Here is a 25909-nt window from a genome sequence, read left to right as displayed (position 1 = left end):
AAAAATGAACTATTAATTCTACAAATTTTCAGGGACAGACGCGCTTTAGCACCTAGCAATCGTTCTTCTTCTTTATAACCTCCATGGGTAGAGCAACCTCTACTATCTACAGGAGAGATAACTTTACCGAAATTTTCTTTGTATCTCTTTCTACTATTGGAACATGAATTTCATCGAATGGGCACTTATTACAGTTCATATGCCTATACAGCATACAGCTCAATGGTATTATTATCTCTATGGTTAAAATCGACTGACTTCGGGCGTTTGGGCGAATAGCTTCTGAGATATCGACTAAAGTAGAATAATCAGAGATTTGTCATTCAATCGCAAAATGAACCAGATTTTCGTGCTTATGAATCATCTCAAGATAAAAACTTTTCGGAAAGGATTTTATGCGATATCTTGAAATAAATTCGATTATTATTATTATTATTATTATTTTTTTGTCAAAATTACCCTATACAACACATTTTTGTTATTTTCACGATTTTTGAACGGGTTCTCTTAAGAAAATTGCAATAATTCGGAAAAATTCTTTGCTTCCGATTTGAATACAAATTATTTCCTGAAGTAATGTAGATGCAAAAAATACAAAAATTCGGTCTGTTTGATAGTTGGACGAATTGTTTTTAATATATCGCCCAAAAATATTGTCAGAAACTTGTTCAATCAAATCACAAGATGGATCAATTTTTTTTTTCTCTTTACAAATTGAAATGTAAGAGCATGAAAATTATTAATTATTCAAAACTCATGAAAGGATCAGACCGGCCCCCTACAAAAAAATTTCCGTATTCAAGTACTCATGACACAGCTAAAAGATTGAAAAAATTTAACATACATTTAATAATATTAATTGATTTATTATAGAAATTGAACATAAAATAATCACATAATTTTTTAATACATATTTACATAACAATACGATTTTAATTAACTAAAATCAGTTTAAGATAGCTACTGTAGCTCTGACGAATGTAACATTCATAATGCGCATCATTAACTGCGCACTTCGTCTTATGGTCAACGTTTCGAAAAAGGTTTCAACAAATATTTACATACAAAATAAAAAAATTAATTTTTTTAATGATATTAGAGAAAAATTTTTTGTATTAAATTTATTTGTTCACAAATTTTCCATTATTTGACTACTCACCAATATTTTTACACCAATATCAAAAGTCTCAATTAAAGTAAGAATTTTTTTTTACATAGTCATTAAGGTATTTCTAACGACATATAACTAAAAATATTTTTGCACGAATAATTCCAAAGATGCAGTTTTCAACGATATAAAGCTGTTAAAAAGTTAGCTGCTATAAATTTTCAAAGTTGTCGATATTTAACATGCAAAGAATGAATTCATACTATTTAGAACACATTTTTTAACATCTTTAGTTCGCGTTTTTTCTATTCGCACCGTGCGTGAGTATTTTTGGAGGCGTTTCCATGGTAACGATACACTACTTTAATTATAGAATTGTATGGATGCATATATAATTGTATGGATTGCATTTAAGAATTACATTGAAAATTTAATATTATTGTCTCACAAATTTAAATAAATAATTATGATAATTTATATTAGAAAAATAATATTTGTGCAATTTGATTTCTTATTTTCACAATTTTTTAAGTTAAATTAATAAGTGTTTTTAAATAATTTTAATTTGACATTTTCAATAACATTAACATGTAAAGAATTGCAAATTAGTCATAACAGCCTCCTTTAACGCCAAAATTTTTCACTGGAAGCGCTGGCATCGATTTTATTGTCCCTACCATAACTACGCATACAACGAATAGAAAACAACTTTTCAAAAAATAAATATCTGTAAATAAACAAATTAGGGATGCTTTGAGTCTAATTAGGATGTAATTGACCGTTTAGTTTACGAAAAAACAATAAACAAATATTAATTTTTGACGAATATTTAGTCGAATACAGAAGTGAATTGTACAATCGACAACGTTCTGTATACTGTTGAAGGTTTTTCTGAATAGCATTCGTTGTAGTGTTCACAGATTGACTGAAGTAATATACTGCTATTTAGATAACTATATTTTTCTCTTTGAATAATAATGCGTTCTATCTTATATCGTTAGAAAAACCTTAAGCTATGTAAAATAAAATAAAGTAGTATCTCACTTTTAAAGTAAGAAACTAAAAAATATATATCTAAATGTCGTATTTGCTTATATATAAATTAAATGCTATTATTTATAGAATGAACAGTATTTACAACAATTTTGCACTTTGTAAACATATATTAGCTCGGTCGTAAAATTGGCCGGAGTCAGGGAATAATATATTTAATTCTGATATGCCCAGAACTTAAGTAAATTTTAGATATGTATCTTAGTATAGAGTCTTATAAAAGGATGATGTTTGGTAAGGCATTTTAGAGTTACTAATGATTCTACTGAGTAAATAAAAAGGAAGTTTATCCAAATTTAATTGGTAATGATAAGTACTATTTAAATTATGACTTTAAAATCCAAGAATCCAAAACCCAGTACAGTTTTCTTCCGAAATATGAAATAGATGATATATTTCGTCGTATTAAGATGTGATAGCAGTGTAATTTCTCCTGCTGACAAAAAATACTGTTTTAAGAAAGTATTTAAATCAGCTATTGCGTAGGTATAATTAAAGGGTTATTAGAGTTACATGAGACACACTGGCCGATTTGGTCGTTCAAAAACTGAAAATATATTTTAAAATCTAGAAAAAACCTCAGCTGGCTAACTCTTTTCGTTTTTGAGATATTGTGTAGACGGACAGATAGGCGGAAATGGGCTAATTCAGAAATTTTACTATTGATATTTATTTTTAAGAGTTAGCAAATTTGACTTAATGGTAATTCTATCGCCTAGACCTAGACAAAGCGTAATTGTCTTAACTTTTGATTGAAAAACTCTAATACGCTACAATCAGTAACCATATCTAATGATTAATTTACAGAAGTTCAAGACAATAGGTACGTATTGCTCCGTAAAATAGTTAAAGGGCCAACATCACGTTTATATTACATTAAATCGAAATTAAAATTTTGTCTACTGATTCTAAGTATATATATACATTATATAATTTTGTACTAAAATGTATTTTCTAATTAATTAGTCTATAGTAATCTGATCTGAACCTTAAATTCTTTACAGCCTGCTGCCAATCTAGACTGCTATTTGTAAATAATTTTTATTTATAAAAATTAATAGAATAATTTGTTAACAAAAACAACTTTCTTCTTGATTGTTGCTATTTATAGTATTTTCTCTTTTGAGAGTAATATGCTGTTGTCTCTTGGCAGAATTACATGAAGGTGACATCAAAGGTTTTTGACTTTTTAATTTATGGGCTAGCGTTAAAAAAATAGCTTCAATATTATCACATTCAGAATCTTCATGGGCGGATGTTTCAAATAACTGAAATTAAATCATTGATTTAAACCTCTTAGTAAATAACGTACAAACTTATAGTAAATGTACATCAGTAATGTGCATTATGTCTCTCGAATGAAAGTCGACACATGGCCCCCGAAAAAAAAAAAAAAAAAAAATTTTAAAATAGAAGTTGAGAAATTAAATAGAATTGGGTATAAGTACACACGGAATTTTATTGGTATATCATCCAGTTACTCTCGATTCCTATGTTGCGAGACTTGCGAGAACATGTTTAATAGACTGTGTAACAAGTGCATAAAAAAAAGTTATCCTCTTAATTTTTATATTTAAAGTTATTTTTATTTTGTCAAGTGTTTTGTTGTATAATACAAAATTTTGTTAACTACATTTTTTCTAAGAAATTAAGTGCTGAATACCTTGTGGCTGCAATTTCAACGTTACAACCGTTTTTATAAAATGGTAAGTGTTTCCTACTTTATAAAGATTATTCAAAATGCCTTAAGGGGCGCCAAAATACTTTTTTGCACATATACGCCAGTAGCCCTTACGGGGGCCCTGAGTCGACATATTATGGTATCCTCGTAATTTTATAAATGTGAATAAACATTCGAAATGTTCAATTCTAGGGTGTATCATATTCAATCCCAACACAAATTTATTTACATTATCAATAAAAAAAGACCACAATAGCAAATAGATATACAATCTTATGCTTTTTCTAAGAATATGATTGGAACTACATTTAAAATAAGTCTGTGATATAGGAGTTATCGGTACTTACTGGCATATCGTACTTATCAGCTAAACGTTGAGCTATGTTTGTGTTTACTGCATAATTCTCAGTACAATCACACTTATTTCCAACTAGAATTCGCGGAATATCATTATATAAATTATTTTTTTCGCATTCTTCAACCCATCCTGGAATGCTCTGAAACAATGAAATTATTCTTATTCTACGCTTGAGTCTTTTTCGTTTAAAATTAATGTTCCAAATACGATTTAAAATTTTCTATTCAACAGTATAACCACAGACTTGATATTAGATCTAGACTGACTATTAAAAAGCACGCCTCAAGTAGATTGACATTTTCTTATTATGACGAAACAGGTATTTATCAAGTTAAAATGAAACTCACTAACATTTGGTAATATATACTTGATTAGGTATTATTTTAACATCTTTTAGATAATTGTATTGACAGTTCGTAGTATCTGTGGGAACCTGAGAAAGATCAATAGACTTTTTCATTTTAAATTATGCTTTATTTTTAACTTTCTGTTATAGAATTTCTGTCCGAAACAAAATGAATTGTAATTTACAATGAAAAGTCTATGAATAAATACATGTCTATGGTCTTCCTTACAAATGCCTATATATGTCCCACGTCAACACGAATATTTAGAAATATTTTCATGTCATTCGAAAAACATCATTATTCATAAAAAGTTTTCATCGAATAGCTAATAATTTTGAAGAAGGATATCAAAGATCAATTAATTATTTATGGACTTCAAAGCCCTTGTTTTTCACAAAAATTAAAAAAAACATACATCAAAAGATGACATTTTCGTAACATCATAAACAATAACAACTGCGTGTGCATTACGATAATAATGTTGGATCATTGATTTTCTAAACCTTTCTTGGCCAGCTGTATCCCATAATTGAAGCTGAAACATATTGTTTAAATTAATTCTATCATATTAAAACTCAAAAAATTAAAAACTATAATTCATACTTTAATATCTTCATTATCCACAGTAACAATTCTTTCTCTAAAATCAACACCAATTGTTGCTTCGGCAGTTTCTAAACATTTTCCTTCACAAAATCTATAAGTTAATGAAGTTTTTCCAACATTTGAATCACCGACAACTATTATCTTAAATATTTTCATTTTAACGATAAATGTTTTAATAATTAACAGTACATTAACACATGTTCTAAAAATAGCTTATTTGTTGATAAGTTTGAATCGAAAATATTTTTAAATATTAAAAAAAAGTAAAATAATGATAATTAAGAGGCGCCAATTGAAATAATATATAAATTACGAACTTCATGAATACAAATAACAAATAATAAATAAAGAATATGAACGAATAATTAAAATATGGCTTGTTTACATCTTACAACGCATCCGTAAAAAATATACCGCAAATAGTACTTACCAAATTCAAATAGTACTTAACAAATTTATTCATTGTTGAATAAATTGTCTGAAAATGACAAATTTTAAATAATCAATACACAATTAGTCATTCTTGACTTCATTAATTAATCTTAATCTTTGTAATATCTACTAAAGTTTGGCTGGTGTTCGTTGAGTCCAGAACAAAGCCTATACCGGAGGTAACAAATTAAAAAAATTAATATAATCGATCCCGATTTACGATATTCGTATGTGATATAACTTTTGCGCTCTTTGGAAAACAGAACAAAATTATTTTACTTATGTAATTCATATGCATAAACTTTTTCAAAAATCGTATAGGATTTAATTCTTAAATTTAGTACCTGTGGCGATGAGCTCGCGCTTAAAACCGCAAATTGATTCTACCTAATGTTATTTAATCGGTAAATGTAACATTAATTATGTGTATGTCTTATTGAATTTTAAAATTTTCGAGTTTCTACATCTCTTTATAAAAAATTTCTATTTAAGAAAAAGAACAATAAATACACATTCTGTCTAATCGATTCTTCCCACTTATACCTTACTCAGAATCAATTCGACCGCTTTCAAAAAACATCTGATTCGGAGTGGCTAATCAGAAGCTATGATGGTTACCGCCTTTGATACAACGGTAAGCAAACGGTAGCTTCCTTGATATCCGCGACCTATTGCTTATGTTTGCCGCTTCAATGACGTTTAGCCTTTTTTAATTCCGAACTATAATATCTCGGAAACGGTTAAATGATTTATTTTGCCTATGCATTTATTTGGTATATAATGTTTTTGTAAAATTAAAACAAATTTGTGTTTCCTATTTATAATTTTTAGTACCCAATATTAAAAGTATAACTATAAACATAATAAACATTTTATTATGACATCATCGGATTGGAATGCTATAGATATATTAAAAAAACAAATTATGATAAGCAATAAGTATAATGAATAGTGACATTTGATGAAACTTAATAAAATGAGAATACAAATCTATTTCAATAATTATGATGACTGTATTAAAAACGAGAGATTGGATATAGTTTGTATTGTATAAAAAGTATTTTTATTTTATATTATTGGAGTAAAGTATTTTATGGATAAGATAAAGTATAAATTAATTGAGTGGGATTCAAAACTCTAGCATGCATGTCACATAAAATAAGAATGTAGTGAATGTTGCTATAAAAATAAATAAATGATTTTAAACAATAATTAATTGTATTAAAGGATAATGTTTAAATAATATTTTTTTTTAAATTGATAAAAATATTGAACAAAAATAAAAATGATGGTGCAAACAACTAATATCTGAAAAATTAAAAATATAAAAGAATTAAATACGTATCGTATGGTATGGTGTTGGTACCTATGATAAAGTATAGCACGGATATGTCAACCGACAAGTGATTTTTGACAATCTATGAAGTGTGAAGTAATGACTGACTGAACTGGTGTTGAATGTTGTACTTGTATTGTATTTATTTGAAGTAGTTTAGAGTAACCTAGTGATGGAGTGATCTGAATTCGATAGTGACATTCAATTTATATGATGGAGAATCAAATTCTTATGATTTTAATTGGGTGTGTCTTAAGTATCAACAAATAAATCAAACCAAAAAACCTAAGTGTTGAAACTTATATATCGATACGTTTTTTTTTAAATAACAAATTTAATTTGACAGTTATATAAAGTTGTTCGACCCACCCAACCCTTCAGCACAAGAAACCTAATAGTTTTAATTAATCTGTTTCTGAATCTCATGAATGTGTATGAATCGAAACAAATCAACTCAAATGAAATGCATTATAAGTATAATAATGAGTGATTTGAACGCTTAAAGTTTTGTCAATGAATATGTCTCGACTTGCTGATTATTTCGTTATCGTTGGATATGATCACGAAAAAGAAAGTAAGTTGATATATGAAGCTGTTATAAATAAATTATTAGTTCTATGTTTTTATAAATTAAACTTTGTACTTCTGTTATCAAAATTCTATAACTTATTGTTTCCCATTATTTACCAAAAGCATAATATTCAAAACAATGCTATTTTTCATGGTATTATCTAAAATATTTTCACGAAAAATGGCTTAAACTGACTATTTTAAATATGATATGTTTACGTATTGAATGACAATAGAAGTGCAGAAGAATCTGGATAAAACGTAAAAATAACCATAAATTAATAAAGATGTGTTCTATTTTCCCCAGACTGAAAAATTAAATGAATAATTTGAATACTTATACCGGCTACTTAGCAAATAATGAAGAAAAACATTGCTTCTTCTGTCAATGTCTTACGAAAACCCACTAAGTAAAAATGTGAGCCATTAATCATCCTTTACTTAAATTTATCGAGATTTTACTGTTCATTTATTTTACTAGTTCACAATTATTTAATTTTTCTGAAATTTTTTTACACTTTCCAAAATTATTGAACACTTTTTCCAAGTACCGATCGTTGTAAACTCTCTTTTCCGCAAACACAAAGTGCGAATTAAAATAAAATTTATTTGTTCTTATCGTAGAGAGGCACAAGGATTGATAAGTCCTAAAAGTGGACCAAAAGCGTAAGAAACGACGGTTTAAAAGCTTCCTTATGAAATCTAAATTCTATATTTAATTTTTATACGGACTAAATAAATATAATAATCAATACAGTTAATTGTTTAAACGTCTCGTATATATTGAGTTGGGTATTATTTAATTTATTATTTATTAAGATTAAAACGTTTATGATTATAATCGTAGATTTTTGAGCTGAAATCGTTTGCAAATATATTTATGAAAAATATTTCTTGCAAAACTTATCTATTTTTGAAAAACAAACATTTTTTTCATTAAAAATTGTTTTCTAACGCTAATCATTTAAAATATATGGTATTTATGGCCAAACGGGTGGATCGGTCGGTGTTGATCGTTTGCGATTTTACAGTAATATTTTAACTGGCTATATTTTTCGGTTTTGAGCTCATTTAAGTTATCGTACTGACCAAATGTTTCAACTTCAGAATGCTAAAAATTAAAATGAATGATTTTACGAATTTTAGGAGGTGGGATAAGCAGTGGTATTATATTGCAACGTTTTCCTGAAAAGGATTGGAGCGATACACCTTTCATCGAAGGAATAGAATGGGTAAGTTTTTGTGCTAATTATTCAACTATCTATTAAATGGCTTCACTTGACAAAAGAGTTTACAGGAAAGTTTATACTTGACAGTTTATGAACTTTCCTGTATGTACCTATCGATTTGACTATTACATAATATTTTAAAAAGAATTAGTGTTGTAATATGACGGCTACTAATAAAAATAAATAGCTCGACCCAAGAGGAATTCCGCAGTGCCGTATCCGTGGCTAAAAACAGGCTAGAGAAATAACATATAAGTGATAATTGACTTGCTTTTTATTTATAGGCAATTTTATTACAGATATGATATACAAATTACATAATGCACAACATTAAATTTTAATATTATTTCTCTAGCCTGTTTGTCATTAGCCAGCACAATTAGCTTTAAAATGAGGGTTAAATTCTCGAGTAAGAAAGTAATAAGAAAGATATCACGCGGACAGGAAAAACAGGCTAGAGAAATAATATATAAGATATCAATTATCAACTGCAATGAATTTTATTTATGAGAATACCAAAATTCGAATTATTACAAAAATTTATTTCATGTCAATACAAGACAGTCATACATATAAAATAAAACTCAGTGTTGCCAATGCCTAATTGACTGGTAAAAAATATAAAATTATCCCATTTTACCCAAAAACCATTTAAACTTCTTTTTAAGGCAACTCAAAATAAAAAATTGTTAAGTCATACCATTAAATTATAGTCATACATATAATACAGGGTGTATCAGGAGTAACGGACGCCTTGTCGTACTCAGGTAGAAAATAAAGTTCTAAGAGTTCTAAATAAATGTTCTCTTCCATTTTATGATCCGATGCGCGGATAATTAGCGGATAATTAAAATAGGCGGCCAATCAAAAGTGCGCTACAGCGGCAGGATAGTGGGTGGAAGGATATGCATACGTGTGTAAGCGTATTAATGTGTAGGAGGGGGCGGGTGTAAGTGCATCGGATCAAAAAATTGAAGAGAGCAATTCGTTTTAGAATTTTATTTTCTACGTGATGCAAAAAGGACGTCCGTTACTCCTGTAGATAGAACATATTTTTTTGCTTTTTAAAACAGCATAAAATTATACTAAAATGTATTATACTAAAATTACAGCTTTTAAAATTATACTAAAATGTATTATGTTCGATAAAAAATGAATGCAACTTTGTTAAAATACAAGCAAAAATGTAAATAATTCAGGAAAGTTAAAAAAATGCTTAGTTACTTGTTTTACCCGTTAATACTGAATTACCCGCTATATTGGATTGTTTAATAAAAAATAACAATCAAATTTTGTATTTTATTTCAATTCTTTATCATAAATAATATTGAACTTCGTTAAAAAACCTTTTATGGTTAAATAAAAGGTTTTAAAATACGTCCTTACTAAATACGTCTTTTATCTTTCGAAAATTTTCCGTCGTTAAATAAGATTGGATGAAGTATGGTCGCCCTTTATTTTATAAAAGTAGTACTATTATCAATAAAATGTTAATTAAAAATTATATAATTTGAATAAAAAGTGAAATATATGGTTTCATTTGCAACGTAACGGTTATTAATTTTATTTTAAATATTTAAATTTCACTACAAGAATGTTTTAAAATTACATTTATTTATTCATTTTTTATTAATTCTAATTTTTATTGAATTATTAAAAGTAATTTGATTTATTGTTAACAAAAATTGTGTATATTAATTAATATTTTGTTCTATATTGTTTTAGTTTTGTCAACCGCAAGGATGGGCATTATCAACAGAACGAACAGAACCACGGTTTTTTGTGTCGGTATTGACTGATGTTGACGCAAACAGGCACTATTGTGCTTGTATGTGCTTCAATGAAACTGTATCGATCACACCTAGCAAACCTGTTGATGAGGTGATTGTTTCATTTATTATGTTTTATTTATCAATTAATATGGGGTGGGGAGCTAACGTTTCGGATGTAAATACATTCGTGTTGTCTTATAGAATGCTACGATTACAATTAAAATTAGTAGAGGTTCCACGAATGGTTTACCTGAGTTGAAAATAATTAAACGGCCGAAAAATTAGCTATCGCGTCCCTTTCGTGAAACCTAAAAAATCAAAGTGGGTTTCTCGAAGCTACTCCTTATTTTGAAATATTATGAAACATCTTGCTACAAGAATCTAGGGTTCTTTCGTTATACCTAATACGCAGTCAGATCAGTCAGGTGATTTATCTCCGCTAACCTAACTGGCTTTCAACAAAATTAAGATTTCCGCTTAGAAGCCGATATATATCTATGTAGAGGAATCATATTTGTTCCAAATTTCTCTGATCCATATACAGTCCAGAAGAACTCGATAAATATTAGGCACATCTCAATTTCAAACCTCAATAGATGCATAAATGGTGTACAAGATATTTAAAATCCTTCGCTATTCGACAAGTGAAGATGAGGGGTCAAAGCCTTCAACATGCTGATGATAAATGTAAGACCCGCTTTTGGTTTGCTATACCAATTTTATCACTATAAAATCACTCGCGCAGCAGTGACAGTTAAGTGGCAGTTATAAAAGAACACTTGAAATTAATTACTATTGTTGAAAATTATTGTTTGCTAGAAAATGGCATAAATTTGGTTAAAATCGATTTAAAATCGATGTTTTTTAATTTTTATTATAGATACTATCCATATTTTAAAAAACATAATTTATTTTAAACATATTTAGGAAGAAGATCCGGTGGATGGAGAAGTAACTCTAGGTCGAGCTATTCCACCAATAACTCATCACAGTATTATGTATGCTCCAAAATGTTTAGTACTTGTATCTCGACTAGATTATATAGACACATTCAGGGTAACTATCTATTGTTCGGACTAATAAATGATGGGAATACTAATCATTTAGCAATCAATTGTTTTTTTTTTCTAGAACTGTTTAGGTATAATATACACCGTATATATTGAAAATTATGGTATACCGTTAGAAACATTGATCGGTAATATATTGGGATGTATTCAAGTGCCACCACCTGGTGGGCCTCAAGTCAGATTTAGTATCGGTGCAGGTGATCGGCAAGCACTACAGCCACCAATCAGTCCTTCCTTACCTACAACGCACACATCTGTAAATCTTCTCTTCCAACAGTTGGGTATGTTAATTGATGATTATTATTAATTAAAACTTCCTGTGTTAAATATTTTTATTAATTTAATATTTTAATTACACTTATTATATTATTTACTATTCATAACATTACAGAATATAATGCAATTTGTTTAAATTTAAGAAGTTTTTCTGTTGCCGGCGTCTTTGTTAACATATTAGAAATAAAAAAATAATAATTATTTTTTAAGCCCTTACAATTGGGCTATGAATAAAAAATAATAATCAATTTTTGTATTTTATTTCAATTCTTTATAATAAATAATATTGAACTTAGCTTAAAAACTTTTATAAGTAAATAAGCTAGTTAAAATGAATAAAATATACAAAAGAATTCACAGATTATAAACGTTACTTAGGTACGATTTGCTATGTTCGTGACAGATAGGGCTTTTCATTTTCAAATCACGATTCACATTTGTTTCGTACTAAATGATTTATAACCAATGTGATAAAATGAATAACAAATATCTTCTATCTTAGTCCTACTTATTGCTGTCAGTACGAAAAAATAAACTCTGCACTTGCGCTTATGACATGATGAAAAGGCCTTATAGGCCTGTAATGTTAAAATACAAAATTCTATAAAAATATAAACTTTCGCATGGATGTTAATTGATGTTCTCCTAGACACAGAACTATTGCTACTCCATCTATTTTATTTTAACTGATTTATATTTAAATGTATATCATTTTAAAAATTCGTTCTCTTCGATTTTCCCTTTGGTATTATATACGATGATACTACATTGAAATAAAATTTAAAAACACAAACATTTTTTATTCAAAAATCCAAATGTTTCTGGTATAAAACTGACCGGTTTACTATAACTCCACCTGCTGAATAGTTAACTAAACTGTTAATTTTAACCGAATGCACAAACCTCTTAAAATAAAAATCTTAAATTTTATAAAAACTTCTGTTAACTCTTGTATACAATTCTTAATTAAAATTATTACGTCACACGATGTTTTACGAATATTTTTTCTTCGAGCGTTTTTGTTTATATTTGGAAAAGTTTTTTAAAACTGTATGTAACTTTCAAATTATTATGAAAAAATTAAAACAGTTTTGTTATAAAACCTTTAAGCGATCTTTCCATTAAAAAAAGTTTTGTTCAACAACTCAATTACGTCTTGTTCAAAAACGTCTACAGAATAGTCATAAACTTGATAAACAGGACTTAAAATGAAAATAAGCGAAATTTAAAAGTACCCCAATCTAATTTTTTTTAAATGGATTATTCTTTGTTATTTTTCAGGTATTAGAAATGTTCTAGTACTTTTCTGTGCAATAATGACTGAACATAAAATACTCTTCCATTCAAAAAGTTACAATAGATTAACAGACGGATGTCGAGCACTTACAGCTCTTATGTATCCATTCCGTTACACACATGTGTACATTCCTTTACTGCCAGCCGGTCTTATTGAAGTTTTATCAACTCCAACACCGTTCATCATGGGTGTTCATTCATCACTTAAAACTGAAATCTTTGAAATGGTTTGTATATAACAAGAAACAGAGCGGATCCATATTAAGTGTTATCAATATAGACAATTCTAAAGCTTAGGAGCTTAGGTCCCTTTGGCAACATGCGATAACTTCTATGACAATGTTTAATAAGTATTGTTTCCAGACTTCCCGGACACCCTATAATTGGGATAATCGGGAGTGACCAATTTAGAGAGATAGTTTAATCGACAGTGTTGGGTGCTCTCCACATGAAAGCAACATTTTGGTTGCAAACTAGTTTACAAAAAAATAACCACGAAAACAAACTAACTGTAAATTAGTTTCCAACTAGGCTAGATTAGGTTAGGTTAGAGTGGCAGTTCTGGGGTGGGACTTAATTAGACCATAGGGCCCGTTGTAATACCAAAGAAGGGGTTGACCCACCCCAACCTCTTACTCCATGAACCATTTGGAGTTGTTTAGGAATAGCAGGAACACTTTGACTTCAACGGACTTTAGGTCGGAGGGGTCTTCAAAGAAAGGCTGATTCAAGTAAGTCCATCTCTTCACGGCAAGAGCTTGACAGTGACAAAGAAGATGAGACATCATCTCCTCCTCCCCACTCTTAACAGCTACTATAATAGTCCGAGTACACGGTTAGGCCCAGGTGTTCAGCATGTTTGCCGCCCAGAATAGAGGCCTTTGGAAGCGATATAAGATCTTCGAAACGCCTACGATTGTACTCAGACCATATCTACTTTGTTTTCCGTTTGCTAGATGCAAACAAATATCCACGGAAACAAACTAGCTATAAATTAGTTTCCAACTAGTTTGCAACCTAGATTAAAATCACGTGGGTAGGACCTTAAACAACACTTAATATGAACCGACTGTCTTAAAAAATATTTCTAATATGATAAAATTTTTTTGTTTTAAAGGCGGATTCAATAATTGTAGCCGATTTAGATGGTGGTTCTATATTTGTTCCTGAAGGTCCATCTGTACCGTTACTTCCAGAACCGCTATTAACAAATACAGAAGAAGCATTAAGTCTTGTTCTACAGCCAGAACTAGCATGTGCAGATCATGCATTTCCCCCGTTAGCAGTGCGAGCACCACAAGCAGCAATGTTAGATAAGGAAATACGTGCTGTATTTATGAGAACCTTTGCTCATCTCTTCCAAGGATACCGTAGCTGTTTAACACTGATACGAATTAATCCAAAACCAGTAATCACATTTCATAAAGCAGCATTTCTTGGTGAACGTTGTCTTACCGATTGTGAATTTACGAATCGTGTGTTAGACTGTATGTTTTTCAATGCATTTGTGGCAGAACGCGGACCTCCATGGCGACCGTGTGATGTCTGGGATGAATTGTATAGTAGTTTACCTGAATTATTACGATTGGAAGCACAAGATCCTAATTTAGTTTTAGCACATATTCAAGAACTAGCCACACAATTGTATTTAAATGAGAATCCGAATTCTCAATCGTATGTACAGAAAATTCCAAAACCTCCAGATGGAGCATTTTCACGTATACATCAACCACCGTTGCCAACTATAAATAATGGTCAGGTCCAAGCTATTATTGATGAAGAATTATCTAAGGATAATTTTAAAGCAGGGTATGTTATTTTTCTTAAATACAATGAAATTAATTTAACTAATAATAATAATAATGATAATAATTAATTAATTTAACTAATTAAAGCCAATTGTTTTATTTAGGTTATCGTCAATTCGACCAATTCAATCTCGTATTGTGCCAACAGGACCACATATTACAAATATTCAAGATAATCGCCAAATTATTAGTAATTCAGCTAGACGTTTAGAGGTATTTATTTCATTTTTAATTTTTGTTTTCTTTATCCAAAGCTATTTGATGAACATATAAGCGAGTTTCTTGCATTTTTTGGTCCAAAATTACCAATCGTAGTTATATGAAATTTTGAAATAAACACTTATTATTTATTATATGAAAATTTGATAAAACTCATTATGTAAGGAAGTATTTACTCAAAAATTACAAGAATTGCATTAAATTTACAAATAAATGAATAATTTCTTAGATATTGTTAGAAATCACTCCGAGATACATCTTTTTCCGAAAGATTTCAGTCAATTTCTCAGAAACTACTTGCTCAAGCGTCAAATCAACCATTCCGAAGAACAAATTTTCTGGTTATTCAAAGGTAGACCCCTTAAGAAAATTTCAAAAATTCGAGAAAAAATTTTACTTCAATTTCGATAAAACTCAGCATAAAATGGTAATTTTGAGTTTAAAAAAATTCAAAAATCGTGTTCATTTTATAATGGAATTAGCAGTTTCTCAGATAGCACCTAAAATCCCATTCAAAAATGATTTCACGGATCGATTTCAATCGATATCTTCGAAACTATTTATTTAAAGACGACGTAAAATGCCATTTACATTTTATTTAGTTAGTATTCGTTAAAAATTTAATTTATATATTTTTCTAGGTATTAAGAAACTGTGTAACTTACATATTTGAAAATAAAATAACAGATGCTAGAAAATCGTTACCAGCTGTTCTACGAGCACTAAAATCAAAAACAGCTCGTCTAACATTATGCGCGGAATTGTCACAACATGTTGTCGGCAACAAAGCAATGTTAGAACATCAACAATTTGATTTGGTTGTTAAGTTAATGAATTGTGCACTACAAGATGACACTGCGACAGATGAGTTTGGCGTGGCAGCAACACTTTTACCATTAGCCACAGCATTTTGTCGTAAATTATGCACTGGTGTCATTCAATTTGCTTATACATGTATACAGGTAGGTACAAATATTTAAATTAGAACTATTACCAATATTTAAAAAAGTAAATTTTTGTTTTTTATCAAAATGTACTAAATAATTGATACTGTAATTAGGAGCATCCAGTTTGGCAAAATCAACAATTTTGGGAAACAGCATTTTATCAAGATGTACAGAAAGATATTAAAGCATTATATTTACCACAACAAGATAATTACTCAACATCTAGAATGAATAGTGAAACAATGTTAAGCCCGACTAGTCCACGTGAAAGTAGAGATTTTATATGGAAAGATAGACGATCGATTCTAAATCGAGTTCATGAACCTTCTGCTTTAGAAATTGCAGCCGAACAAATGCGTACTTGGAACACTTTGGATACCGACAAGCAAAAGGAACTAGTGTCAAATGAAGAATCAACGATGTATAGTCAAGCTATACATTATGCCAATCGAATGGTGTCATTGTTGGTGCCAATCGATGTTGGCGTTAAAAATAATAGACAGAATCATGTATACGATGAAGAAGGTGCAAGCAATAGTCGAACAAACAGGTAACAGACCTTGATAAAGCTTTAATATTTGTAGGACTAAAAATTTATAATTTGTTTTAGTTTTGCGGAAAGTGATAGTGCAGACGCTGAATCTGGTTTTGAAGACCAAGAAACAGGTGAAACAGGAAGTACAGTGATTCGAATGGTCTCAAGATTTGTGGATAAAGTATGTACAGAAGGTGACATTAGCAGTGTTTTAATCAGATGTCTCCATCAAATGGTACCTGGGGTTGTACATATGCATATTGAAATGTTAGAAGCAGTTTATAGAGAATCTAAACGATTACCTCCAATACCTAAGGTTTATTTATTTAATTCATTTTAATCCAAATAAATACTAATTGAACTCGTTTATTTTGCAGCCTAAGATATTGACACCAAATCTTCTACCTGGTGAAGAAATATCAATGGAGGGTCTTCGTGTACAATTATTACCAGATGGTAGAGAGGATAGTACTGGCTATTTGGGCGCACCACTCTTACCAGCTGAAGGAGCTGTATTCCTCACAAATTATCGTATTATATTCAAAGGAATGCCATGTGACGCTTTTGGTTTGTATTCAATTAATAGTTCGATAAATTTAGCTTTTAAAACGAAATTAGATCTGAATCTTCTAACCAAGTGTGTTGGAAACTGTTGAATTATCATTTTTGGCATTAAATTTTCAGGCTCCAACCTCAAATTTTGATTTAACGATTTGTTATATTATATTACCAAGAATATTATTTAAACTCTTGGAATTCTAGGAGATATTATCATAAATAATAAATGTTTTAGCTTGCGAACAATTGGTTGTAAGATCTTTCCCAGTGACATCCTTAACGAAAGAAAAGAAGGTCACTTTACATTTGGGACAACTAGATCAATTACATCATGAAGGTTTACAGTTACGTTCGTGTACATTCCAATTAATGAAATTGGGATTTGAAGAGGAAGTTACACCTGAAAATATAGATATGTTTAGAAAATGCTTACATCGAATACGACATCCATCACATGTTTTACATCACTTTGCATTTTGTGGTCAAACTATGGTTTCACCAACTCCATTGCATAAGGGAAAAGAAGGAAAAAATGCTACTTTAAAGTAAGAGACAATCCAATAATAGTTATGGATCCTTAAAAATTGATTAAAAATTTTTGCGTTTAGGGGATTTGCTAAGAAAACATTATTAAAAACTGCACGTAAAGCTGGTTTCAAACAAAAAGATTCATCCAAACGTCAAAAATATGTTTTAACAAGTAACATCAATGGAAATAAATATATGACATCTCCTGGTCGAATGAGTTTACCTGGTGATACGGAAGATTTCAGCCACGATGATGATTTATCAAGTAAGATTCATATAATTTATAATCTATTATATAATTATTTGTAATTATTATAATTGTAATAATAAAGGGAGCTTTGGGTCAGGCAGAAGTATTCAAACATTGTCACAATCTACAGTTACATTACTGTCACAATTTCTAGATGTATTCAAAAAAACATGTATGTGTTATGTCAACGTCAAATTTGAGTGTGATTCGTTTTTTTTTCTTTAACATTTTGATTTTAGTTCAGTAGTGGAGTATCTCAAAAAAATAGTTATATTTAGACTGTGGATTTACATTGCAGAAGGTCAATACTTTTTCTAGAAAAAATTTTTAATAAACTTCAATAGCTGCGACCTTTTGTAACGTATAGTCATTTTTAACTGGCTACCGCTGAACTATTAACAAAAAATGAAGAGTAGTTTTAATTGAATTTTCAGAATTATCAGAATAATACGCTGCTCCACGAAAAACTGGCACTTTATATGTTTCTTAATAAAATATTTTAGCTATCAACTATTTTTTCATATATTGTTAATGATATATTTTTGATTTCGATGAAGAAATTTTACTGAATATCGTATACGACTCATATTCAGCTCACATAAGCACTAAGATGCTTTCGAGTAAGTTCTAAACCAGCTCCACTAAGATGAATACAATCTTAGTGGATTTATAATCACTAAAACAAACTCCTTTTTTCAATTTTTCCACTTTTTGCAACACCCCGTGGTGTACGATGATATTAGGTAGATTCAGTGGCAGCTAAAATTAAAAGCATGATAATATTGAAATAATTTGCTCTATATTGATAACAGGGAGTTGCAACCACGCTAACTGGCGATAATAAGTCGTACTAATTAAAACAGGGAGTGGGATCATTTTGAGTAGTTCTAATTTAGACTTCCAGATGGCAATATTTGTACTTACCATTTATCAGATAACTGGAGTTGATTCCCCGCCAACTGACGATAATATTTAGTACTAATTAACCCTTATGTGAAAAAAACAACTTATCAGAGTAACGAAAAACCCAGGTATTTGCATACATTTTACATTATGTAAACAACTAAATTTTGTTTAGTAGTGAAGTGAAAGCACCCGGGTACCTTGCCACTCTATTATTGAGATAAAAAATGTTTAAGCTTCTTCAAAATAAAACTTTTTTCTTTTAATTGAAAATGCTAAAAATACCCAGGTACTCCGTCACTCACATAAGGGCTAAACAGTAAATGGGCCCGTTTTGAATTGATCCAATTTAGACTATCAGATTACTTACCATTTATCATATAATATTTAAAAGCCGAAATATTTTACTAGGATTTAATTAAATTCTTTAAGTGTCATTGTTTTTTGTAAAGCAGTGGTGTGGATTGCATGGTGTGATTAACAAAATATTTGATTTAGTGAAAGTTGATTTGTTTGAATTTTTCAAATATTGCATTGGGTAGTTTTATATTTTTCCACTAATAATATTCATACAATCTTTAAATATGTATTCTACAGCTCTTAGTTTTCTGTTACTCCATACTTTGTATATATTGTCTTCGTAATCATATAATTCCAAGTTGTTCCAAAAATAGAGAACATAAAAAAAAAAAAAATAAAATTGGTGGACCGTTTTTCTGTTGTTCCTTATTTTTGGTACACCTTTTATAACAAGGGTTTTTCTGTGGTAGGTTTTAATTTATCGATATTCCAAACAGTGCGTTTCATAAAAAAGGGACACTTAATTTAGTAAAGTCTTTATCCTTGCGATTGACAAAACTCGATATAAATGTATATTATCATTTTTTGTCAACCTTGGTTGATTCGGAGTAGTTTTAAATATTAACAGTATTAGTATTGAATAATAATTATGAATCGTGCGCGCCTTAATATCATTACTTCATTAGATAATTGTTTTCTTAATTTTCTTTTTGTCTTTAGTTGACGATTATGATATGAATGCAATTCCAACTGTAGTACGACCACCCACCGATGCCAAAACATTAGAACGGCTTTCTGAAAGAAGCTATGTCAAAGATTGGCAACGATTAGGTCTTTGCAACCAATCACCAACAAACGGTAATTCTAGGCAACGCCATGATCAGTTTCGGATAACAACTGTAAATAGCGCATACATGTTATGTCGAAGGTATTTTAGCGCTTTTTAAGATATCTAGTTTATATTTAGTGTTAATATTGCTATCTGTTTTTTATAGTTATCCCGCATTATTGGTTGTACCTGCAGCAACGACTGATGAAAGTATTCGGAAATTTTGTCGTTGTTATCGACATGGTCGAATTGCATGTATAACTTGGCGTCATCCCCGTACAAAAGCATTGCTATTACGAGGCGCTGGTCTTCATGGTAAAACTGTTATTGGAATGTTAAAAAGCCATCCAACAGCAGCGAATACTTCGACTGAAACTACGTCAATGGAGCAAGAACGGTATCTAAGCATATTAGTTTCAGCAACCCCAGTATCTACAATGCGCCAAAGTTCTGCTTGGGGGATATCGGATAGTAGCCTTAGTATTGATTCATTATTTTTAGCAGCTGATGATCCTATTGGTTTAGGTGGTACTTTAACGCCTGAAGTTGCCAGAAGACAAAATCCTTTCAATAAGGCTATGGGTACGCTAGGGTAAGTTTCAGTATGCCCTTATTTTTACTTAAAAAAGAAACTATCGTTTTTTGTCGCATATTTTGAAAATTACTATACTGCAGGTTTATGAAATGGGGGACAAAATTATTTTATGATTTTCTTAATTTTTTCAAAGAGGTTAAGGAAATTTTAAAAGTTGAGCAAAAATTGTTTACTTTTGATTTCGAGCGATTTCTCGGGACGATTTTAAGCGATATCTTAAATGGAACTGGATTTTTGGGTCCTAATTAAGCTTAAAAATAAACTAAAACGTAAATATTACAAAAAATTTTTTTTCGTTTTGAATAAAATCATTATTTTGTTATTATTACCCAAAAATGTCTTCTAATTTCTGCTATCAAACAAAAATCCCACCTAACAAATTTCCCAATATCTGAAATTTGACCTTACCAACATTAGTTATTGTCTGAAATATATTTTTAATTAAAAAATTATATGACAATATTGACAATTTTATAAAAAATATCTCTAACCTTGATTAAAATTTTAAAGTCGTAAGTGGTTTAATGGTCATTTTAGAGTATTCCCAAGATCAAGTGGAGGAAAAGGCCCTAAAAATTTTGGACGATTTGGATCACTGAAAGATCGACGACAGAATTCACAAGCATCATTAACAAATCTTCCACCTCAACATCGTGGTAATATTAGACTCTCAGCAGATTCAGATTCTGGTACAGATTGTGTACAATTCCAACGAGCTGCATTATATATTCTGGGAGAAAAGGCTCACATGAAAGTTGTAAGAACTGATGCTGTAGCAAAAACAGATTTTATTCCTGTAGAATATGATGATATTCGACATACTAAAGCCGCGTTTAAGAAATTGATGAAAGCTTGCATTCCTAGTTCAATAGGACAAGAACCCGAACAGACTTTTTATAGGTTTGTATTAATTTTCAATATCGATCGATCAATCACAGGCGTTTCTTCTTTTTATTTAACTTTAATTTGGCCTACTTAAAGTAAAAGAACATTTTACAGAGTAACGAGCGATCTAGAAAACTTTGAAAATCTGAATAGTCGTGGAATTTCAATCTTTATTTCATTATATCTCGCATATTTTTTTTTATTTGACTTAATAAATAGGCCAAAATTTTTTCTATAATTATGAAATAGTCAGGGAAAATTCAGGGAATTAGATCAGATGAGATGAATAACTATGAGGATACCCTTTCCTATGTGCGTTTGTAATTTTGAAAATATTTTTTATGGGCACTATAATTTTTAGACTTGTGGAAAATTCTGAGTGGCTGAAACAAATACAAAATATTATGCAGTTGGCTGGTGCAGTTGTAGACTTGTTGGATGTACAAGGCTCATCAGTTTCGATTTGTTTAGAAGATGGATGGGATATTACTGCACAAGTTTCTTCAATCGCTCAATTATGTTTAGATCCACATTATCGCACAATTGAAGGTTTCCGTGTACTCATTGAAAAAGAATGGATTGGTTTCGGTCATAGATTTAGTCATAGAAGTAATTTGGCTGCTAATTCACAAGCTAATGGATTCGCTCCCACATTCTTACAATTTTTAGATGTCGTACATCAGGTAATGTTTCATCTCTCAACGAAAACAGAGATATTATCTTTTATTCCCAATTTTAATAAAATTCATTTTTTGTTTTTCAGATCCAAAAACAATTTCCGTTAGCATTTGAATTTAATGAATATTTTTTAAAGTTTTTAGCATATCATTCTGTATCTTGTAGATTTAGAACGTTTTTATTTGATTGCGAAGTAGAACGAGTCGAATGTGGTGTTGCAGCTGTCGAAGATAAACGAGGTTCTCTTACCTCACATCATAAAGGTGTTGACACTGGTTCTGATGATGAAGGTATTTATCCGGGTGGGCGATTAGCTGGTACACAGTCTGGTCCAAATTTAGGACAATCAATTTTTGATTATATTGAAAAACAACATACAAGATCTCCATTGTTTTTCAATTTTTTATATACACCAGATTTTGAACATCCTGTAAGTAATTTTCGATCAATTCTTTAATATTTTAAGTTTTATTTTTTTTTTAATTTTTCCTCCATTTTTAACATCGTGGCAACATTTAATAATTTCAGAATCAAACTATTGAAAAATTTCCAAAAAGGCTTAAATTTTTATTATCAAAGAGCAGGCTTTATGTTTCACATCGTAAATTAAAAAATGTGGAAAAGTTGAATTTTGCATTTTCTTTGGTGTAAAAATCGTGCCCCTGCAATGTCTTCTTTTTTTAATTTTTTTTTTTTACTTTTATTTTATTCTCTAACTTTTATTAACTATTTTGTACATGACATCCAATAATCCATGGATGTCTATAACATTGTTTTATTAACGAAGGTGATTAACTTTGTTATGTTTGTTACAGGTTTTGCGACCACAATCTCATATACCATGTTTAGAAATTTGGGAATATTATTTAGAAGAAGATTTAGCACACGGGCCAAGTTATGATTTGGAAATTATTCAAATGGATACGCAACAAGAAGAAGAAGCTGAAGCAATGGAGAGTATGGGAAATAAATCAAACAGAAAAACCATTACAGTTGGCTACGATAATGTTACAAGAAATGTTCCTGATGCATTTAGTCATTTATTAGAAGAAATCCATAAACTAGAAACAGAATTAGGGCATTTACCACAAAAATGGAAAGTATTGTGGGATAAATTAGAATTACCAAATACTGATTCTTTAACGGTACGTATTCATAAATGATATTTTATTTTATTATATTTCAATTAATTGAAATGTAATTTTTTTAGCGTCATGCATCGTTTAGTACAGCATTAATTCGATACCATGGTCGATTGTTGCATAAACGTTCAACGTTAGAGATTTTAATGCGTGGTAAATTAGTTGGAGCAGCTGAATCAACGCATGTTTATTCGCATCCTCATCGGTTTGAACGATATAATTATACAACACCAACATACTGTGATTTATGTTCGAATGTATTATGGGGACCTGTTAAGGTAAAAAAAACCCGTTGGAGGCGCCCATGAGTATACATACATTTAGAATTTTGTTTTAATATTGTATTTTTTCCATTTTAGTCTGGTTCACGATGTATAGATTGTGGATATAATTGTCACGAAAAATGCACTGAAAATGTTCCTAAAGATTGTACTAAATATAAGACAGTAACAGATGGTTCCTTGAATTCTCAAACATTATCTCGTAGTGGTGGTGACAATGGATCGGTAAATTCAAGTAAGTCTTTTTTTTGTCAAAATTTGTTCTTATATTTTTAAATTTAATTTTAATTTCACTTCAAATTTAACTTTAATTTTAGCTACAATGCAGACATCCAGTAAACAGTATTACGAACAATTTTCATCGAATGTAGCAGAGAATAGAACACATGAAGGATATTTATATAAACGTGGTGCCCTCTTGAAAGGATGGAAACAACGATGGTTTGTTTTAGATTCTATCAAACATCAATTGCGTTATTATGATGCAATGGAAGATTCACATTGTAAAGGCTATATTGGTTAGTAATTGAAATTTATTTACAAGCACCTTAATATAGACTTACATCCCGTTAAGTACATTCCTAAGTAGGCAAAATTTTCAGAGTGTAGTAAATTTTTACTCCATATTTTATGTTTTAATGTGTGCAAATATATGAATATTAGATTACAAATTTGCCTTACCGCCTCCCTGTAGGCCGGTAGCGCTCACAAGCGGGCGACATCGCCCACTTTGAGAAACGCTGATTTAACACAAAAAGGATACCGTTTTCAAATGAGCATAGGACAGTGCTTGACATAAGTTCGTTTTATACTTAAATCATATATTTTAAATAGATAAGCCCAGTGTATACCAAGTATGTATATTTTGGCGTCACAGAGTAGATTAACAAAGATGAAAATACAATATTCAAACAGCTGACAGAGAAAACACCATTTTGGAGGCCTGGTATTCAATGCGCATGATCGTATGACCGGAATCAGCTGCTTCAATAATGTGTTTATATTTCACATTCACATGTGCTTAAAATAAATAAATAAAATTTATTTTGTTTTAACGTTCAAACGAGTAATATTGTTAAATAATTTTGTTTAAATTCTATGAATACATTTTTTTTAAATTGTAAAATGGTAATTTGTACAAAATATACTGTTTTAACTTTATTTAAAGTGGTATAATCTTATTTTAAATACGCGCCAGGATATTATTTTATATATTAAGACATGCGTATTATGACCAGGCCTCGGCATTTATTATCCTTGTCTTTCTACTTTGAGACGTGGTTCTCACTCTGTTGACAATTCCAGTACTGAATTTTCAAAGGTTTTATATCTATGAATTTGATACTTAATTACGTGGAACCAACGCTTTAAATTAAAAGTCATATGTATCAATCAAATAATGTCCATTAATTTATTAGATCGTAAGATAATGACAGACAGGTCTCTTCCATGTTTACTGAGTGAATTCTATGATAGAAGTGCAAGTGACAAACAAGTTGAAATAAGTGTCTGATTTTCTAAGGAATCGGGGAATTTTATGCATTCTAGAAGCTAAAATAAGTAATCTGCTAATCGAAAGTATGAAAGTGGATATTGTGTGGTTCACAAAAAAAAAAAAGGCATAATATCTGATAATGGCCAAGTATGATTGAGGGCCTTATTTTAGTTAAGATTGAAAAGTGTGGTACCCAAATCTGTCATTATCAAAGAATAAAAAACTTAAAAAAATTTACTTTAATGTTGTTTTAATAGATTTAGCAGAAGTAATGTCAGTCACACCAGCTTCTCCTGCCCCTGGGCCACCAAAGAAAACGGACGATAAATCATTCTTTGATGTAAGTATTGAACTAAACATTACATTTTAAGCTTAGACAAAACTTTTCTAATTAAATTATTTTAAATTGAAATAGTTAAGGACAAGTCGACGAACATACAATTTTTGTGCATCGGATGCTACATCTGCTCAAGAATGGATTGAAAAAGTGCAAGCATGTTTGCAATAAATGAATCTATTATCTCTGGTGATAGTTCAATTGTTTTGTACACACCAGCTTACCAAACCAAGTAAGCCAAAGTTTGAAAATAGTCATCTTGTTATAATTAAAATAAAAAATTTAAATCCTTTTTCTTTTTACTTTTGACAATAAGATAAGATGTAAATGTTTGTATTTGATTGTTTTTACTTTGTATATACCATATATATATATATATATAAATATTATTATTGTAAAACTTAGTAATAATTAACAAAGAGAACACACAAATACTACTAAAAAACAGATAAGCCAGCCATTATTTTTGTTTTTCTTACAATATT

The 25909-nt window shown here is 29.8% G+C and overlaps 2 protein-coding genes across 2 annotated transcripts; one reads left to right on the top strand and one right to left on the bottom strand.

Moving 5' to 3' along the window:
* Positions 1–1765: 1765 nt before the first annotated feature.
* LOC123292455 (ras-related protein Rab-33B-like) lies at positions 1766–5410 on the bottom strand. Its single transcript, XM_044873123.1, has 4 exons — positions 5151–5410; positions 4963–5082; positions 4190–4339; positions 1766–3429 (listed from the first exon to the last, which is right to left on the bottom strand). Exons 1-4 carry the CDS (start codon positions 5307–5309, stop codon positions 3232–3234), a joined length of 627 nt encoding a protein of 208 aa, XP_044729058.1. The 5' UTR covers positions 5310–5410; the 3' UTR covers positions 1766–3231.
* A 1487-nt stretch (positions 5411–6897) lies between these two features.
* Positions 6898–25876, top strand: LOC123294284 (myotubularin-related protein 13). The gene is made up of 26 exons (XM_044875411.1): positions 6898–7495; positions 8638–8723; positions 10446–10601; positions 11420–11548; positions 11624–11843; positions 13120–13361; positions 14252–14943; positions 15047–15155; positions 15803–16123; positions 16222–16658; positions 16719–16959; positions 17021–17210; positions 17437–17746; positions 17810–17994; positions 18062–18151; positions 19903–20110; positions 20178–20603; positions 21144–21506; positions 21853–22174; positions 22255–22599; positions 22985–23314; positions 23380–23589; positions 23671–23827; positions 23910–24110; positions 25345–25427; positions 25503–25876. Exons 1-26 carry the CDS (start codon positions 7435–7437, stop codon positions 25593–25595), a joined length of 6207 nt encoding a protein of 2068 aa, XP_044731346.1. The 5' UTR covers positions 6898–7434; the 3' UTR covers positions 25596–25876.
* The last annotated feature ends 33 nt before the right edge of the window (positions 25877–25909 follow it).

This window comes from Chrysoperla carnea, chromosome 2 (assembly GCF_905475395.1).
Source record: "Chrysoperla carnea chromosome 2, inChrCarn1.1, whole genome shotgun sequence".
NCBI classification, from domain to species: Eukaryota; Metazoa; Arthropoda; class Insecta; order Neuroptera; family Chrysopidae; genus Chrysoperla; species Chrysoperla carnea.
The sequence above is the reverse complement of the archived record's forward strand: the minus strand, read 5'-3'. Positions and strand labels throughout refer to the sequence as shown.

Bases quoted from the DNA above. Each gene is read 5' to 3' on its own strand.
- LOC123292455 (XM_044873123.1), bottom strand. From the start codon at position 5,309: ATGAAAATATTTAAGATAATAGTTGTCGGTGATTCAAATGTTGGAAAA. The intron at 5,083-5,150 runs GTATGAATTATA...AATATGTTTCAG, and splicing joins TGGATAATGAAGATATTAAA to CTTCAATTATGGGATACAGC. The intron at 4,340-4,962 runs GTATGTTTTTTT...TCATTGTTTCAG, and splicing joins CGAAAATGTCATCTTTTGAT to AGCATTCCAGGATGGGTTGA.
- LOC123294284 (XM_044875411.1), top strand. From the start codon at position 7,435: ATGAATATGTCTCGACTTGCTGATTATTTCGTTATCGTTGGATATGAT. The intron at 22,175-22,254 runs GTAATGTTTCAT...TTTGTTTTTCAG, and splicing joins TTTTAGATGTCGTACATCAG to ATCCAAAAACAATTTCCGTT. The intron at 22,600-22,984 runs GTAAGTAATTTT...TGTTTGTTACAG, and splicing joins CACCAGATTTTGAACATCCT to GTTTTGCGACCACAATCTCA.